The 19,848-nt window shown below is 47.6% G+C and overlaps 1 protein-coding gene and 1 pseudogene across 3 annotated transcripts in view; one reads left to right on the top strand and one right to left on the bottom strand.

The window, feature by feature from the left end:
• Positions 1–19,848, bottom strand: part of NUP153 (nucleoporin 153) — a 442,622-nt gene that overhangs the window by 284,505 nt on the left and 138,269 nt on the right. For all 3 annotated transcript variants that reach the window (XM_086965112.1, XM_086965111.1, XM_086965113.1), the window contains exon 3: positions 15,653–15,901. In XM_086965112.1, the coding sequence (XP_086821238.1) occupies positions 15,653–15,901 (249 nt within the window). The remainder of the gene's footprint in view (positions 1–15,652; positions 15,902–19,848) is intronic.
• On the top strand, positions 18,622–19,480 carry LOC147722582 (ras-related protein Rab-39B pseudogene; annotated as a pseudogene).

Here is a 19,848-nt window from a genome sequence, read left to right as displayed (position 1 = left end):
AGGCGTCTGTGGTTATCACCAGCGGTGATGCTGGAAGGAGAAACGGTAACCCTACAGTTAGATTCTGGCGACGTTTCCACCATTGCAGAGCTTTGGACATTTTTGGTGTGATCCGAATAATGTCTTCGAAGGAGCCAGTACTTTGAGTCCATTGGCTCGTGAGTGCCTCCTGCAAGGGCCGCATTCTGAGTATGCAGTGCGGGATGAGGAGTATGCAGGAAGACATCATCCCCAGGAGGGAGGTGTAAGTTCGAACTTTTAGGTGCGTTTTTGCTGCCACAGCCGTGGCCAGGGATAATATCTTGTCTGTCCTCTCTTCCGAGGGGAAGGCTCTTGTGCACTCTGTGTCCAATGTGGCCCCTAGGAAGGTAATTTTCGTTGCGGGGACCAAGCAGGATTTTTTGAGATTGAGCGTCAATCCCAGATTCTGAAAGAGATTGGTGCAGGCGATGGAGGATATGACTGCGTCTCCAGGTGAGGGTGCTTTCACCAGCCAGTCGTCTAGGTAGGGGAAGACTTGGTGGCCCAGTTGACGCAGGAAGGCTGCCACTGGCGCAAGGCATTTCGTGAAAATCCGCGGCGCGGACTTGAGGCCGAATGGCAGGACTTTGAACTGATTGTGACGGCCCGCCACCTCGAATCTCAGGAATTTCCGGTGATTTCTGAGGATGGGGATGTGGTAGTAGGCATCCTGGAGATCTAATGAGGTCATGAAATCTCCTATCTCTAGAATGCCCAGAATTTCTTGAATCGTCACCATCCTGAACGATTGGCTCCGTAGGAAGGTGTTGAGCGCCCGGAGATCCAGGATGGGCCTCCACTTGTTCTCTTTTTGCTGTACAAGAAAGAAGTGGGAGTAAAATCCTTTCCCCTTTGAGGATGCCGGTACCCTTTCGATTGCCCCTTTCTGTAGCATTGTCGAAAGCTCCTTGAGAAGCAGGCGCGGGTGTTTGTGTGTCCGTCTGCGTGGAGGGGTATTGGGAGGGATGGAGGTGAATTCGAGAGAATGGCCGAATCGAATAATTTGAAGAACCCACCGGTCCGTGGTGATGTACTGCCAATTGGTGAGGAAGTGGGTTAGCTTTCCTCCAATTTGAAAGGATGGAGAGGGTGTTTGGACTGGCTGGAGTAGTCGGTCACTGGCGGCCGCCAGCGCCCCTCTTGGTATTTTTACCTCTGTAGCTAGATCTTCCAAACGAAGACTGACGGCCTTGTTGCTGTTTGTTTTGGTATTGGCCCTTGTGATTGTATGAAAACAAGGACCTGTTCTGATAGGAGCCTCGGTATGAGGACTGACCTCTGGACCTGTTGCCCCGAAAGGACTGGTTTCTGGACTGCAGAGTGCCCAGTGCCCTTGCAGTGTCTGTGTCCTTCTTAATGGCCTGCAGTGCCTCGTCGATTTTTTCTCCAAAGAGGTGTTGCCCGTCGAAGGGCATGTCCAGAACCTTTGCTTGTACTTCCTGGCGGAAAGATGTCGCTCTCAGCCATCCTTGGCGTCGCAGGACTACAGCCCCCGCAAGTTGACGGAAGCCTGTCATGGCTGCGTCGATAGCACAGTCAATGAGTTCCGCTGCTGAAGATTGACCTTCCACCAGGAGCGCTTTCACCTCACCCTGGACCGCGTCAGGTAGTTCCTTCACGTAAGGGGCTATGTCCTCCCAGAGCTGGCGGTTGTAACGCCCCAACAAGGCAATGGAGTTGGCCACTTTGATGGTCATGGCCGATGTGGATGTGAAACGCTTTCCAATCGTGTCAAGTTTCCTGCCCTCCTTGTCCGGGGGAGCGGACAGTGGTGAGGAAGGGTTGCGGGAGTGTTTCTGGGCCGCCTGCGTCACCACCGAGTCTGGTTTGGGGTGACCATTGAGGCAAGCCGCCGCAGTAAGTGGTGCTCTGTATTTCTTGTCTAGGCGTAGGACCACCGCCGGTACAGAAGCAGGTGTCAGCATTAATTTCTTTCCTTGTTCCCACAAAAATTCTATAATTGGAATAGCCTTAGCGGACTTTTGAGTCTGTTCCTTAAAATCGTGCAAGAAACAGTCTATTTCTGTTGATTCCACAGCCATGTGGAATCTCTTCGCTGCTCTCTCCACAAGCTTGTGGAAGCCGGCAATGTCCACAGGCGGGGAGTCCGCTTGGCGTGGTTGTGGTGAAGCTGGGGATGATGCTATATATTCATCCTCTTCATCCTGGTCTGAGTGGTCCGAGTGTACCTCCTGGACCTCTCCTTCCTCTAGTTCCTCCTCCTCCTCATCATCGTCCGAAGAGACCACCACCTGAGGCTGGACGTCATGGTGGGTTTGAGGGTGATGCTGAGTTTGTTTTGGTGCGGACACTGGTACTTGGACTGTAGGTGTCTGATCCCCCTTGTCCTCAGGCGCATGACTCTTAGGCGTCTGACCGCCTCTGTCCGCCTCTGGAAAGCGTTGCTTGTAGTCTTGTACAAGGAATCGTAAGTCATCAACAAGGGTCGCCGGTAAGCATATCATGGGGGTGACTTCCGTGCGGACACTAGTATGGACAGAGTGTTCCTGGTAGGTGAAGTCTTCCTGTTCCTCATCAGTGCTTTGGCATTTTATGTTTAGGTCCGAGACCGAAGTAGCAGGATCCAGATGGTCATCCTCTTCGGATTCCTCGCTTTGGAAGATTTCCTGAGGTGGTTGCTTTTCCACCTTGCTCGGAGACGTCGTTTCCGGGGTAATTTGAGGTTTGTTCGGCTTGCCAGACTGCACATCAGAGCCTGTCGTCGTCGAGGGAACCGTCGACGGCGGCAGCATCAGGGTCGATACCTCTCCTAGTTTCGATTTTTTCCATAGCTTCGGCAGTGCCCCCTTCGACGACGAGCTCTCCGTCAACGGTGTCGTCGTCGAGTCCTTCGTCGACGGAGTCTTTGGTGTCATCGTCGAGTCCTTCGTCGACGGAGTCTTTGGTGTCATCGTCGAGTCCTTCGTCGACGGAGTCTTCGTCGACGGGGTCATCGACGACGGTGGAGTGGGCGATGGGATCTTGGTCGTCGACGACTGCGAAGTCGTCGTCGACGTCTTCGTAGACGGTGCTTTCGTAGACGACGTCCTCGTCGTAGGGTCTCTCGTCGACACCTTCGTCGTCGACGGTGGGATCCTTTGTAACGCCTTCGACGACGATGGGCTCGTCGATGACAACGGCGTCGTCAACGGTGTAGTCTTTGTTGTCGACATGGTCTTCGTCGTCGACGACGATTTTAGAAGAATAATAGAAGAAACAGGTCTACCTGAAGATGAGGAGGACGTAGTCGTTGTCGTCGACGCTGAAGGCGACGACGCTGACGTGGTAGACACTGTGGTCGTGACTGAGGTAGTCCTCTGGGCTTGTCTAGAGGACGGAGCAGGCCTCTTAAAGGTTTTATCCTCCTTAGCAGACACTGAAGATGTCGCCGATCTCGCCTCTGAAGACTTTTTGTGGGTCTTCGTAGGAGGAGTGTCTGAGGGGCCAGGGGAAGCCTCCCTAGGCCTCTTTTTAGAGACAGCTGAGGTCCTGGAAACACTGCTCACAGAGGAGTCCAGATTGTCTCTGTCCTTAAGCCTGTCCAGCCAAATAAGAAGGCGACCTTCTCTATCTCGCACGGTCTTCTTTGGAAAAGACCTACAAATCTTGCATTTGTCTGAGACATGGTCCGGGTAAAGGCAATACAAGCACAGGTCGTGCTGATCATCCACATGGATTCTCTTCTTGCTACAGGAAGAGCAGGCCCTGAACAGGGCTTTCTTCTTCGAGTCAGACATGGAAGAAGCAGTGGAAAAAAAACACTTACTGTCAAGACAGTGTAGTGCAGTAGTCCTTGAAGAGTTGAGGGTTTAGAGAACACTTTCCAAGAAAGTTTGATGAATTTTGAGTAATCCTGAGGAGAGCTCAGGCTGGAGACTCCCTAGCACAACGTGCGGTAGAAAATCTGAGGGACTGAGGCTCCTCCCAGGAAGGTTCTAGAGGGAGGTCGGAGCTGATTGGCTGACTGTGAGAGTTTGGTCCTTTTTACATAAGGACAAGGAAAGGCTACTAAGGGGAGGCCCTTAGACCCTTTTTCTCTATGTATGTCTATGGACATTACTTTTTTATTTACCGGAGGCTCCCGTCTCGACGACGGGGAATGATTCAGGCATGTGAATCTATGAAAGACACCCCTAATACTGGATAAGCTACCCTTCTGCTGCGACAACAGGTCCCCTTGAAGCAGTAGCCTGATCGAAGGACAGATGCTCGTGCCTAGGAGATTAGGGTATCAAACCCTCTTTGTCCAAGCCGGAAGAACTCAGGGCAGGAGAGGCAGCGACAAAAGCATACAGAAGTCGCATGCTTCACAATCTGAAATGGGTCTCCAAAAGACAGCCTTCTTGGAAAATCCAGCGCACAAAATGCTTGACATTGAGCGTTTCAAGATGGAAAAAAGATCTTGCATGGTTTCTCCCCATTTCTGGAAGATGGCCTGTGCCACCTCGGGGTGTAACTGCCATTCAAGATCCACAAGGCCCAGTCAAGCTTTTTGGTCCGCCCTGGTGTTCAAAGATCCTGCCAGATGGTTCAAACCAGAGAAATTCAGCCAACTCGAGGAACAAAGTGCCACCTGGCACAGGGCCCACCCTGCGTGTTGCAGTACAACATGGCAGTGGTGTTGCTGTGAGAACCTGAACCAGTCTCACATTGATAGACAATAGGAAGGTTTTCAGCGCCAGGAGAATGTCCATCAACTACAATAGGTTGATATTGAGATGGGCCTCTGCCAGATACTAGAGTCCTTACCTCCACCTATCTCAGATGACAGCCCAAACTTTGACATTTGTCATCACCACCAGCACTGGGTGGGGCAGGAAGAAGGATAGTCTGCTGGTACAACTGCAGCAGAGCAACTTCTGCAGCTCTCTTGCAGCCTCATCTGAAACCAGGGCGGAATGGATAGGCTGAGACTTCAGGTTCCACTGCAGAGCCTGCATGGACACTTGGCATAACAAGCTGCATGCCATGAGGAGCATGGCCTGAATGTCCTAGACTTGTGATGGAGAGAGGGGAAGCCTCGAAATTGCACAGTATCTAGGACTGTTCCAATGTAGGAGAGCTTTTGCAAACGTGTCAGGGCTGACTTCGATATATTAACAAGGAACCTAAGTGATGTCAGAAACTTCATCATCTGGAGGAAGTCTACAACTACCACAGACTGGAGATTACACCTACTACAGCGAGTAGTCCGGGGAAAACTCAGACCTCCAAAGGAGTATAGTGACCACCGCCAATGCTTTCGTGAACATCTAAATAAGCACTGATGAGACTAAAAGGGAACACAGTAAACTGAAAATGCTCCTGGTCGACCTTGAATCACAAATAGCATCTGTGGGACTGTAGGGTGCACATATCAAACTAGTTGCTTGTATCCAGGACAGACACAACCTGAATCAGTGTGAGCATCTTATATTTGTCTGGATGAATCGTAGGGAATGACTGGTGGAAGCTTGGGCAATCAAACTATCTGGTATAGGGTGATGTGTCCCAAAAAAAAAAAGGGGGGGAGATTCTTTGGCTTCAGCCTGTCACCTGGCAACCTGCCTGTTCACTGGAGAACAGGAACACAACAGATTAAGTGCCGATAAGTGTGTCAGTAAGGGCTCAGGGAAAGCTTCCCCAGGTTGAAGAATATCTTTTAAAACATTCTTTTTACTTTCATAGTAGGCAATTGTAAGTGTAGTACCCCTCACTGCCCGTCAGTACATAACCTCTGTCAGGGTAGAGTTGAATTTGGGTCGTAGTCATAAAGAACAATAAGACTGGTGCTTTCCTCCAGTGGCAATGTAGAGGAGATTGGACTGGAAGTCGTCTCTAGCATCTGAGCCCAACACAAGGCTGCTTCCGGAGACCCAGAAATCGTAACGGGTAGCCTCGCCGGCAGAAAAGTGTGTCAAGGCATCTGCAGGCACTTGGGGCCGGAAAGCGCACCAGACAGAGCCATAATAGTAATGAATATGTGCTATAAGGCCTTGATCTATCTGTTGCAATATTGCTGACAATCCCAGAAACACAGGGTGCATAAGGATCATCTGCAGACTCAAGCTTCTCAGTGGGGTCTGGAAATGAGATGAGGGGTGCCCAAACTTCCTGTGGCAGGGCGATTGTGGTGGGGGGTTGAATCCAGCTGGCCCGCCTTGCATCTCTGCTTTGATTTAGACTTACTGTAAGACTTGCACAGTGATAAGAACTTGTTGCAGAAATGGCCCTGAGAGTTGGAAGGGTCGGCATCCTCAAATTAAAGCAGGATCAGGACTTCTGCGTCTTCATTTGGTATTTTGTGATATACAGGTGAGCTCTGCGTTCCCGAACCGACTTCAGATTCATAAGGGCAAACTCCTCACAAGACGGAGTTGTACCCCGAACACAAGCACGAGGCACACCTCATGGGGAGGTCTCACAGTTCTTACAACACTTAAACCATTCAGTTTTAGAAGAAGACATTGTTCCCTTGCACACTGGATAGAAATTTCACAAAAAAACTCACTGACTAAATGGGAGTGAGCACCGGATCAATGTACGAAGTTGCAGACCGAATGAAATTAAAGTTTACAAGCTGGGGTGGAGCTTATTTCCTGCTCCATCATTTCTAGGGCGGAACAAAGTCAAACCGTGCCACCTGTCAACACACAGGAGCAGTGCTGTTCAAATTTTTCACCTACAATATCACCAAAATTAACCACTCATGCTATTTAAAGTTGATCCTGCCTATACCACTTCAAAGTATAAAATCCACTCATTGACTAGGTTTGTATTCTGCCTTAGAAATATACCCAAATAAATAGCCTACAATTTCCAGGCAGGGCATGACAAAGAAGGGCATGGACTACGATGTATTGTTGATTTCTGGAATCTCTTGTAATACCCCAATAAAGTTTGTTATATTAAAAAAAAAAATAAAGAAGGATATGAAGCAGAAACGGAAAAGTGACAATGATCCAAGAGGTGATGGGAGAGACTTTAGGATTTTCAATGCTTAAGGAGAGGTTTAAGTGCTTCCGTTACACTGGCCACAATTCCTTTCATAAGAAGCAGTGGATAACTATCCTCTGAATAGTTTGCACCTCTCCTGCTGACCCTGTTGTGATTCAACTCTTGCATTAAGGGGTGGTAGATGACAAAGAAGGAAAATATTACATACCATATAATCATCTGTTCGTTGCATATAGTGCTGTAGATTAACACGCAGTGCATACTCCTGCCTTCTAGTGTTGGGTGCTAAAAGTTGTTTTTCTTCGAAGAAGTCTTTTGCGTCACGAGGCAGAGTGACTTCTCCCTTAAGTGATAATGCGCATCAGAATCGACTCCATTTAGATTGTTTTCCCACATGGTGGGGAGGATGGAGTGTGAAACGAAGTGATAGGTAAGATATGTGCATGCATAAGAGGAAAAAAAGGATCTATTAAGAGATACTGCAACAGCCACAGGTGTCTAGGAGGAGGGTTGGAAAGGGGAATCAACAGCACTACATGACACAAAAAGAGAATTGCAGGGAAAGTAACCTTTTCGGTTCGAGGCATGCGAGGCTGTAGATACACATGCTGTGCATAGAGTGTAAAATATTGGCTAACCTTAAAGTGTTGCAGTTGTTTGGAAAGTGTACAGAGAACAAACTGGTGAACATTAGCTTTTTGGCGTGCTATAACATCCACACAGTAGTGTTAAGTGAAAGTGTGTGGTGTAGACCAGGTAGCTGCTTTTCATATGCTAGCCATTGGGATGCTCCCTAGTAAGGCAATAGATGCTCTTCTCTTTACAATAGAGTGCCCTCTAGGAGGAGTAGGTAAATTCCTTTTAGCTTTAGCATATATCTAACTATGCATCTGGCAAAGCCCAATTTGGATATAGCCTTTCCTTTACAGGGTTGGGCGAAAACAACAAAAATCAGTTGCAGTTTCCTGAACGTTTTTGTTTTATCAATGTAGTGTATGAGGGCTTTCTTGACATCAAATGTTTGGAGAGCCCACTCAGTAACAGAGTCTGGTTGTGGGGAAAAGGCAGGTAGGCTGATTGACCCATGGGTCATCCTGTGGAGAATATCAAATGTGTCCTCCCTCCCCCACTCCCACCTGTATCAGAATGTGAAGATCCCTGGAGTGTAATGTCAAGTAGATACCCTAGAGATTGAAGTGAGGAGGGCGAGGGCAAAGGAGGGAAATAGGTGGTGAAGATGAAAGAGGTGAATGGCTGGTGGCCTTTCTGCTTTCTTGTGTATTTTCACAGTAATGGACTGAAGTGTTCAAGGCTTTCTGAAATGATAGCTGTCGTATGGATGGTGGAGCACCATAGGCGGAAGAGCAGGCAAGGATGCGACCTGTATGAGGGTGTATGATGAGATGCTTCTGCCTGGAATCGAGCTGTTCCTCTAGTTCATGAAGGATGGGCTTGACTGTTGAGCTAGAGCAAGGCTTATACATAGACTTTGAAGATTTTGTATCAGAAAGTTGTTGGTTCCGGTGCCGATGGTCTTCTCAGTAAAGAGACAGGTTAACTCTAAGGCACTGATTGGCTCAACGCCGAAGGACAAATCAGTGCAAGGATAGTCGGAGCCTAACACTTTGCTTGGAATGCTTCTTTGGCGCCGAACTGAGCGGGGCATCCAAAGCAGTTGTTTGGTGCCAACCATGGCCAGAGGACAAGGGCAGATTTTGGGCCACAGTTAGCTAAGCCTCTGTTTGCTGTTGCAGAGGAGCTACCTGGTTATTAGCTGATGGCTTACAGAATGTTGAGTAGGTGGGAGGTCTTCCATTGCAAGTTTGGTCTCCAAGTCAGAATTGGAGCTGCCTTCAACGGAGAAGACTTAATCTGCAGCAGAAGGCTGTGGATGTACACACTCGACATTGAGAAAGAAAAGGTCTGGTGTTTCTTCCAAGCTCCTTTGCGACATCTCGAGCTGACCAACATGACAATAGTGAAGAGTTTTCTTGGAGCGACAGGCTTCGCAGTAAGCCTTGCTGTGTTCCAGTGAGAGGCACAAATTACAGACCTGATGTAAGTCGGTCCAAGGGTATTTGGCGTGGCAGCGAGGACAATAGCAAAAGAGCGATGCCCAGGAGTGGCAGCGATCGAGACAGACACGGCTCGATCAAAATATTTGTACGTCTATACGCAAGGGAAATAGGAATGCAATCCAATACAATGCCAAAGGAGAGAAGGTACTGTGCAAACCATAAAAAGCACAGCAACAGGGCCGGGCCAGAACACAGCAGAACGAAAACAGTCTAACAAAGTAGTCTATGCCCATGCACATCATCACTCAAGGGAGTAATCACTAGATGGCAGGAGTAAGCACACATGCATCGAACATACTAATCTGAGTTAATGAAATGTTTGTGTTGCTCCTTTCAGAACAAGCATTTACAATGCAACGGTTTTGCCTTTGGAAAAGTTAGAGCTATTGGCATTGGAAATGACAATTTTTTTATTTATGTTTTCTTTTTGAAAACCGATAAATAAATGGCAGTCATTTACAATGCCAATAGCTTAATCTCTTGCAAATGCCACACACCCACACCCACTCAGAGCCCCCCCCCCACACACACAGGGCCCCCCCACATACACACAGGGCCCCCCCACACACACACCCACAGGGCCCCCCCACACAGAGCCCCCCCACACAGAGCCCTCACACACTGAGCCCCCCCCACACAACCAGAGAGAGCCCTCCACACACTCACACAGAGCCCCCCACACACATCCACACAGAGCCCCCCCACACACAGCCCCCACACAGAGCCCCTCCCCACACACTGCGAGCCCCCCCTCACACACCCACACAGAGCCCCCCCACACACACACACACTGCGAGCGAATCTAGAGGCAAGCAAAGGCAGGTGAAACAAGCAGGGTAGGTGAGAGCCCCCCCCAGAGAAAAAGGGACAGATTAGGATTACAGAAATCAAGCAACGTCAGAGGAGGGTCAGAGAAAGCAAACAAGGACAAGGCAACCAATTGGAGACTTGGCAATGAACCTGTGGCAAGCAGGGACAGAAGAGGGTCAAAGAAAGCAAAAACTGCCATGTTTGTGCTCTAGCTACCCCTAAAAGAGAAGAAAGCCAAGAAAGTTCTGATCATGGTTGGCTAAGGTCAGAGGTTGGTGGGGACATTACTGTCCTTGTGTAAGAGCTGCAGTCTCTCACATGCCAGGCCACTGACCCTGCGCACACACTGATTGTACATGTACAGACGAAGAAGCGCCATTTCCTGAATCGAATATAAGCCTAAGTGGCCCTCTCTGTTAGTTGACACACAAGGGAGAGACCCTGTCTGTTCCTGTGTTAAACATAAATAGGTAGCCTAATTCATATATACACACTGAAGCACCACACCGCTTCTGAGCACATCCAAAGGTGTCCTCCCTGCTCCTCTACCCAGAAAGGGCGGGATGTGGCCTAGTGGCTAGGGCTGCACCTGCCGATTTCAGAACAGGAGGGTTTGCAAATGCCTCAGCCCCCAATTACCACACAAGCATATTTGGATATGGATTGTAAGTATGGAACGCCCACAATTTTCGTCTTTCAAAACAGATGTACATTTTACCCCCCTTCCATCTGTGGCCCCCTGACAAGAATTGTCCCCGCATTCTAATTGCCACTTAACAACCCGCACTACAATAGGTCACCGTCTGAACCCGTATTCAGTTAGATTTACAAAGATTTATGGGATCTGGGACTATCTGCACTATGTTTATGTTGTTTTACCTGCAGGTTTTGCAGGTGTTACGATTGTATATATGTAATGGTACCTTTGATTTATCTTGCCTTCAAAATGTATATGTAGGGCCGCGGCCCAGATTGTACCACAAAAACACAATACAATGTTTTATTTAAAAAAAGAATAGATGTACATTGACAAACCATTAGCAAAGAAACCTACGTTTTGTTTAGCACTATAGATGTATTACTCACCAATTCATAAAACTCTTTATAGAGAATTGTTAGACAATATGTCCATAACTGTCTTAACGACATTCACCCAAATGTATCAGCCGAAATTCTATGCATAACCATCAAATGAGTATTTGACACATTTATCAACTTGTTACTATAACACTCTTGTTCTAAGGGCTTTCACGGATGTATGATGTAACAATGAGAGTCCGTACAATGGGTGCCGTTACATCGCGGTCATTACAACGACTGCGATGTTACCACGCTATGCCATTACAACGCAATTCTTTACATCTACTTGCGCTAGATGGCGTGCTAACATTAGAAAAGAGTAATTTACTATTCCAACTCCAGTCAACTTAACAGTAGGGAAGGTGTTGGGATAGTAAACTACACTATTTGTAATGTTAACACGCCATCTAGTGCAAGTCGATGTAAAGACTTGTGTTGTAATGGCATAGCGTGGTTACATCGCGGTCGTTGCAACAACCGCGATGTAACAGCATCGCGGTGTACTGGCCGAGATGTTAAGGGTGTTTTCCGGCTTTCACAAATTAATAAATATAAAGACTTCTATCTTCCTGGATCTGGACTCGTGAGACCTTATGGAAAATCCGGCAATGTGAAAACGCCCCACAAAGGAAAAACCTATAAAAAGAAGGCTTGGAAACTGACCCACTCTCACCAGGAACAATAAGTCCATGATCAACCAGTATTTATGATTACTTAAAATTCAGTCCTCTCCACAATGGAGACCCCGGCAGACAATCCACAAGCACAAGACTTGTCTATTTTCCAGAACATATGGATAAAAACGAACGTATTTGTTTTAGGGTTGCGGCTGAATTTTTGTCCAGCAAGGTGCATGTGCCAGTCCTAGTCAGGGCTCAACAGCAGCATTGGAGACTCTTCCATTCGAGCCTGGCAGTAGCAATGTACAAATAGTGTCACCTCACTGCTGTGCCCATGCCTCCAATTAACTGTGCAGGGTGTGTTGTCATGAGCGAGCACACCAGGACATGAGCGAGCAACAAGACGGTATGGAGGTGGAAAGAAGTCTGTGTTGTGGATGTAGACATTTAAGCAGAGCTGGCAACAAGGCTCAGTGAGAAAAAGTTAATGATCCTTTTGAGCAGTCACAACACGTGTGGTGGTAATTAGAAGACCAGTGTGTGTTCATTAACGGCTTGCTGCCTGCGTAGGTTTTTGGAGCTGTTTGTGGGCACAAACTTGTAGTAAAGTTCCTGGTGCAGTAGTGCAATGGACTTGCTCTAGGTCTCGTTTTCAGGTCAACTCATTGGAGCCATTAGTTTGCAATCTAAGTCTAGACCTCAGGCAGAAGTTATAGAAATTGAGAAAGGAGCACTGTGTTTGAGGGCTAGAGAAAGTAAAGGAGGTCAACAGCTTTTCATTGTGAATTTAGCAGTGGGCATGCTTCACCTGCAGAACATCTCAAAGGAGAAAGACTGCAGTTTTAATATGCGCTCTCAAAGCAGTATCCAGAGGAAAATCAATCCAGCTGTTGAGTTGGGAATTGCATATACTGATTCCTATTTAAAGGAGTCTGGTATCATTTACTTTTATTATGTGTAAACATGACTATCGCTGCTTTATTGAATGCACGTGGCTCACATGTACAGCTTTGGTGGGAAGGGAACTTCCATATCTTACGGTTGTGTGGTCCTGTTGAGTGCAACCTGTGTGCAGCGCTATGGGCTTCACTCTAATAAAGCTCTACATAGGACACAGATGGGCCCTCCTGATGCAAGGGAAGACTGTCCGGCACAAGCTAAATCAAGAATGTCTGCTATCATGCGGTCATGACTTTGTCCGGAATGAGTCCAGAAACAGGAATATTACCATACATGTGACTAGGGCAGCATTTTCCGCAGCACTGTCCAAACTCAAGGGGCCTACCTCCCACTCCAGAGAAAGGACAGTGCCTACTCACAGAGGCACGATGGTGTAGAGTTTGCACCACGTGACTTGCTTCGAGAAGCCATTAGATAGCCTATTCTCCCCAGTTTACAGGAGATGAGGGAAACAAATGTCAGTATAAACCGTGGAAAAAAACAAAAAGAAATGTTTGTGCGGAAAGGGTATCCCAGGCCTAAGTAAGGTATACCTCAAGGTCGGTGGCAAAGGAAGTCAGGAGCATACCGTAAATACACTTAACTACCTCTCGGCATGGAAAGCAGTGCGTTATAGGATGCGGAGGGAGTCCGGGACTCGAGCAGTTGCTGTAGGAAACAGTGCAGTCTTTGATATCCAGACACATCAGTGGAGATAAAGTGTTATGGGAGTTTGGGAGACGGGCTAGGTGGTCCTTCCCAGATGTCAATTCTGAAATTCCTACGTTTCGCTCCAAACGCCCCTATAAATTAAAATATCAAAGCCAGCGTGCTAACGGAGAGCAGCGCACACCGAACCCCAACAACTAAAGAAACACCCCTCTTTACAACAGCATGCCTAATCGGATTTGTTTCCCATATGCGATTTATTAACAAGCATTTACAATGCAACGGAGGGGGGGGGGGGGGCGGAAAGGCACGGAGAGCGGGAGGGGGACGGGAACGGCCACACACTGACAGCGGGAGGGGGGGGCGGGAACAGACACAAGGCAGCGGTAAGGGGGCGGGAACGGGGCCAGAGACACGGAGAGCGAGGCAGCGGTAGGGGGGCGGGAACGGGGCCAGAGACACGGAGAGCGAGGCAGCGGTAGGGGGGCGGGAACGGGGTCCGGAGACACGGAGAGCAGGAGAGGGGGTGGGAACGGGCAAAAAAAAAAAAAGCAAGCAAAAAAAAAAGCAAGCACTCACCTGGACTTCTTCCGGGTGCCGTCAATGCCGGACCAGATTGGGGGGCGTTCCAGAGGGCTTTTGGCTGACGTAGCGTGACGTCGCCAAAAGAGAAAAATTCTCGGGAACGCCCCCGAATCTGGTCCGAGATTGACGGACAGAGCCCTCTCCCAATGGCTAGCCTCCATTTATGGAGCTAGCCAATGGGAGGAGGGGGCGGATACCCGACCCCACAGACAAAAACATAAGGTTTTCCTAGCGCATGCGTACTTCGTACGCATTTGCTAGGCAAAACCTAAAAAAGGGCAGGCAACTTAAGAGTTTATGGTCCAGTTACTGCTCGGTGCCAAGTTCAAATAGTATGCCCAGTCTATGAGATGGCTAGGATGGTACATAAGTGCAGCTTAAGTATCAGTCTGCAATTTTTCCTCTGCCGAGATCATATTTTAACAGTTTCTAAAAAGGCCTTTGTGTGGATTTAACATTTAACATGTTCTAAAAAGGAACAACCTCCCCTTCCCCAAAAAACAAAAGCAAAAGGGTAAAAATACTCAAACCCTGCATAACATATGCCAATATTCAGAAGTAACACCTGCAAGGAGCACTGCTAACACAAAAGAGAAATTCATGCACTGCTTTATGAAACTACCGGCTCCGACGCTCTCCTAAACAAAGAGGTGTCCCACGTAGAGCAAGCATGGAGGATTTTTTTTTTCACCCTAGGGTAGGTAATTTTTGTTTTTCAGTGTTGCAAAAACCATTAGGTATCCGCTTTGGAGGTAGGAGAAATAACTTAAGAATAAAAATAGCATCAAATGCTTAAGAAAATAGTCACAAGCTAGATTAACATTACTGTTTTACTTCCATTGTATAAAAAGCCTTCAATATACAAATATTGGTCACACACAAATGACGGCTCTGAATTTCAAAGAAGGTCAATATTTCCGTGACGTACACAGATTAAGAACACTTTTTTGTTTCTAGATAACATTTACTAAAGTATTTAATGGAACACTTCAGAGTTAACAGTTTAAGCAAAGATGGCCAGAAGCGGCCGTTAATCAAATTACAAATTAAGTTGGTTTAAATCATTTGGTCAGCACACTTAAATACCCTCTCTACTCAACTCCTATGACTAAGCTGTCATGTGTAATTACAATTCACAGAACATTTGACACTTTGTAAGAAACATTACGTTATCTTTACAGAGGGATATACTTTTAATCCTTCCAGGGGTTATTTTAATGACTTTTACAATTCAGAGGGGATAGGGATGGTAAAATACTCCAAATTACTTCAAGACATGCTAAGAAATAATAATAAGAGCAAAAAGTTACATTACTCCTGGACATGCTTGATCTACAGGCAAAAGAAAGAACTTGCATTACAATGATAAAATATAGAAAACATCGGACTAAGGTGCACAGTTATACCATCAAATGTCATGAAACAAGTGATAACCAGGTTACGCTGAAATAAACTATTCAGGCACACCAACTCTAAATGACATTGAAACAATAAGAATAATGATACAGATCAATCCTGACCATGGCAAATTATGAAGTTCCAGAGCACTACTGTTCAAATCCAACTTTGCTAGCAACCTACATCAAGTCGGTGAAACAGTTTTGAAAAGCGGCAATAATCTGGAGTAGACACAGACTTTTCTGGCAGCAAATTTGGAATTTTTTGAAGTTGCCCGACCTAGACTTTGAAATTAAATCAACTTTATCATTATGATGCGTCTTCCTCTACACCTAATAATTTTTGGGACAAAGGAAGTATTTTTTTAAGTGCACATCTTACAGGTTCTTCTATAAAAAGGAGCCACATTGCAGCAGGGGACCGCTTTTTCTTAATGCAATTTACTTTGCTACTCAACACAGGCTAATGCCAAGCACTTTCTAACTTCAAATGTTATCGTGAAACATTTTGCTGTACCTTTATCGGATGCCCTAGAGGAAAACCCACTGGTCGTTGAGATGTTATCGTCGTCATGCTGAGATGCAGAGTCTTTAATTTCCTTGACGAAGGAGAATGATGAGCTACCAATGGGAAAGGCAGAAGACGTGGAAGGCTGGCAGTGAAGTGCAGGGGAATCCAGCATGCTGAAATTTAGGTTCGAACGGTGAAGGGAAGGTCGTGTTAAAACATCTGTGTAGTTTAACGTTGTTCTACTTGTGGACGGCTCTGAAACAAACAAAAGTAGCAGTTGAAAGAAGCCTGAATGCCAGCATAAATCCTTGGTTAGATTTCGATCAAATAAACAAGTGTTACACCTTTTAAGACAGTACATTCCCAATAAGGATTATTAATATGATCTCCAGTTAAGGTACGCAGATAGGGGATGACAGGTAGAAAATACTACAACTCACTGATGCCAAAGTATTTGGAAATTATTTGGGTGGCAGAGTTTGCCCAGGTGGCAAAGTTTATAATTCAAAGAGTTAGAAAGGGTATCACCCATTGAAACATGTTAAGCCAGAAAAACCTTTGGCTAAACGAGTTTTTGAAACTGCTTCCCCTCCAAAACACTTCTGTAGGATTTTTCTTTTGCCATTTACAAACCTGAAAACCTTAGTAAACCTCCCAATGCTTTCAAAAACTTCACAAATGTACTTTACCAAAATAGAAAAAGAACAAACATTCAAGCATGAAGGTGCCCTGGACTCAAGAAATAAATTAGATCCTTGGTCCAGAGAGCTACCTTAGTCCATGTAATCTCATTTTAGACCAAGCTCTCTGATTGCAAAAGTCCCACTGCGGGCTAACCAAGGACTTACTGTCTGCTCGCTGCTCATCATTTGTTGGCTTTGTCACTCTCCAAGGTTTCCTTTTGATTTGTTTGATTTCCATATCCTAGTTTGTCCATTTTGCTTTTGTCTCTCCCCTGGAGCATAGCCTCTTTACCTTCTCCGATTGACTGGCATAGAAGCCTCCCCTGTTCTCGTTTAGGAAGCACTTTTCTTTTTGTTTAAGTATTCCATGAGATTGTATGCGATTCCAGCTTTCTGCCATGTGGACGAGTCTCCCCTTTTGACTGAATACCCACTGCCCCATGCTCCCGTCTCCCTTATGTTAAAAGCTCTATTGTTTCTCCGGCTTCTTTCCTCACAGGCATGTTTTCTCATTTGTTAGCTTCTGCCTGTCCCGTTTTCTTTTTTTTGTGTGCAGTTTTTATATAGCACAAACGTGACCAAAAGTACTGGAATGCTTTACAGGCGTACCAGTCACATTACACAAGGATTTGGTCATGTGTTTTTTAGGCAATGGGAAATTAGGTGATTTGCCCAGAATCAGACGACGTCGAGCCAACACCGAAACTTTAACGTGTTTCCCAAGCGGGGTTCATTACATTAAGGTTTTTCTCTCCTCCATGGCAAGTCTCCTTCCTTCACAGACTCCTTATCTCCTCTCTTGGACGTGCTGGCATGCCTTGCCTCTTTGAAAGAATTATCCTGATCATAGGAACCCATCAATACCCTTGTGGATTCCTTCCCAACCACAGGTATCTGTGCAATGTTTATTTGGCCACATGCTAATTACCTATGGCCTCATCCCGGTTTTCCTATTTTTTTATTCTATCCCTTCTCATTCCTTTATATTATACAGCACTCACCAAATCTGTAACACAGTCCTGGTGACAGCTTGAAGTAATTACAGGTCAATACGCAATCGACCAGAGCATCTCTTGTCGCTTTTGTGGTTGCCTAAAACAGTAGATACATTTTTGTTCTTCAAATATACTGTTCTGTAGCAGATATTTCACATGTCACTTGCGCCGATCACTTTTTACAAGAGCATAGAAGTGCACACGTTTGTTTGGGTTACACCCACATAAACTGAAAATAGTGCTGATATAACTATTGATGTATATTTAATTTTCTAAATACAAACCGCATCATACATTTGATAAAATTCTTGACTGCCTCCCTTTTTCGGTGCTACTGTAATTTACCCGTTTTATTTTGTAAATCTGCCAGTTTAAGTGTTTCCTGTTGAGACATTGTCGATTGCTATAAATGTTCTACTCCGGTCTCAACTGAGTTTATGTGTCTTCTGTGGTCCTTTTTAGGTTTCGCTGGGGGGCGGAGCCGTTAGGCTCCTCCTCCAGAGAAATCTATTGAGTACAGTAAGGCACTCTGGAACACGCCCCCCGTCCCATTGGCTAGCTCCATAAATGGAGCCTAGCCATTGGACGAGGGGCCTGTCCATCAATGCCGGACCAGACACGGGGGCGTTCCCGAGATTCTTTGGCTTTTGCCGACGTCACGCGACGCCGGGAACGCCCCCGACACTGTTCCGGCATTGCCGGCACCTCCCTTGCTGCTCGGGTCTCCTTATTTGTTCCTAGCTGCCCCTCTCCCGCCTCCCTCGTCCTCTCCCGCCCCCCTCCCGCCGTTCGTGTACTCTCCCGCCTCCCTCATCCTCTCCCGCCCCCCTCCCGCCGTTCGTGTACTCTCCCGCCCCCCTCGTTCTCTCCCGCGCTTGTTCCTGGTGCCCGTCTTCTGCTCCGGCCGGCCGTCGTCAGCTCTCTCCTCCCCCTTTCCCGCCCCCTCCCGCTTCTTTCCTGGAGGCAGAGCCTGGACACAGCTCCATGGAGGCGGGCGGGACACAGCGGCTCCGTCTGGACCTCTCCCGGGCCGCTCCAGGCCCCCCCAGGGCCCGCTCGTGCCCCCCGGCCGAGGAGCGAGGTGTGGGCCTACCTGATGACCCTGGCGGACCGGGGCCTGCAGAGGAAGAAGGCGGAGGAGGAGGCCAAGCACGATCTTCCCAGGTGAAAGGGTGGGGGTGGCCGAAAGAGAGAGGAAAGCCATGGGGAACAGGGAGAGTGGGCAGAGCTAGAAGTGTGGGGAGGGCGGGGCTTCGTCGAGTTGTTTGGAGCCCCCGGCCCTCCCCACAGGCAGGCAGTGAATGGGACCACTACAAACACCGCTTGGCTCTGCAGGCATGGACCGCCACCACCGCACCTCCCCTGCCCCCGTCCGCGCCGCCGACTGGCACTACCAGTTCCGAGTCATCCTGCTGGGGGACGCCACGGCGGGGAAGACGTCGCTGGTGCAGCGCTACACCGAGAAGTCCTTCCTGGAGCAGGCGGTGTGCACCCTGGGCGTGGAGTTCCACGTGAAGATGCTGACGCTGGCGCCCGGCGTGCGGGTCAAGCTGCAGATGTGGGACACTGCGGGGCAGGAGCGCTTCAGGTGCATTACACGGTCTTTCTATCGTAATGCTGTTGGTGTTCTCCTGGTCTTTGATCGGAGTAATCGGTCCACCTTCCTTTCCTTGGACGACTGGTATATGGAGGCCATGAATGTGCTTTCCGAACGGGCTGTCTTTGTGCTGGTGGGACAGAAAAGCGACCGGGATTCTGGCTATCTTGTGCCTAGTGAGGAGGCTGCAGCCTGGGCTGCTCATCTGGGCATGACCTACATCGAAACATCAGCCAAGAGCAACTTAAACGTAGACCACCTATTCCACACCCTTGCAACCAAAATCTATGATGCGGTCACCCATGGGGCTGTAGACCGAGGTATGGTTGTCCCTTCTGAAGGCTGGGATGGAGTGAAGGTGGTTTTTAGGGTTCATAACTTCACTCCCAAGAAAGAAAAGACTGCAAGCCAGTGCCAGTGCTGAGTGGGACAATGCTGGGACACTTCTATTGAAGGCTATTAGGAAAGAAGTGCAGTTCATCACATGTTGCTAGCACCGGACGCTTGGTGAAGAAGTGTAGTGCCAAGAGGGAAAGTTGAAGAGTTGGCAATGAACATTGATAGCAATAACTGTAATCAAGGTGACGAGGACCACCTCCAGCTGTATAAATAAGAGGGGTAAGCCTGTGCAGTCGGGATGATGTTTACACTACAGCATTTTTTATAAACTGTTCTTAATATTTATTTTATAATTTTATGTATCCACAATCCATGTACTTTAGTATAAGTGGGAGGGAGAACCTTCCACCGAAGTGCCGCCTGCTGGGCCATCTCAATTAAAGGGGTTTCCTCTTTGTGCTGCTAGGATGAGAACCAGGAAGGATGGTGGGAGTGAGGCCCCAGTGGGGTGTTTAGCTGAAGACACTGCTAGTGTGATGGTCTGAGTGAATGTCCCAGTAGTGTCATATCTAGTGCTCTTGGGAACAG

The sequence above is a fragment of the Lissotriton vulgaris genome, chromosome 4_1, assembly GCF_964263255.1.
Source record: "Lissotriton vulgaris chromosome 4_1, aLisVul1.2, whole genome shotgun sequence".
Classification (NCBI taxonomy): Eukaryota; Metazoa; Chordata; class Amphibia; order Caudata; family Salamandridae; genus Lissotriton; species Lissotriton vulgaris.
This window is presented reverse-complemented; position numbering and strand designations above follow the sequence as displayed.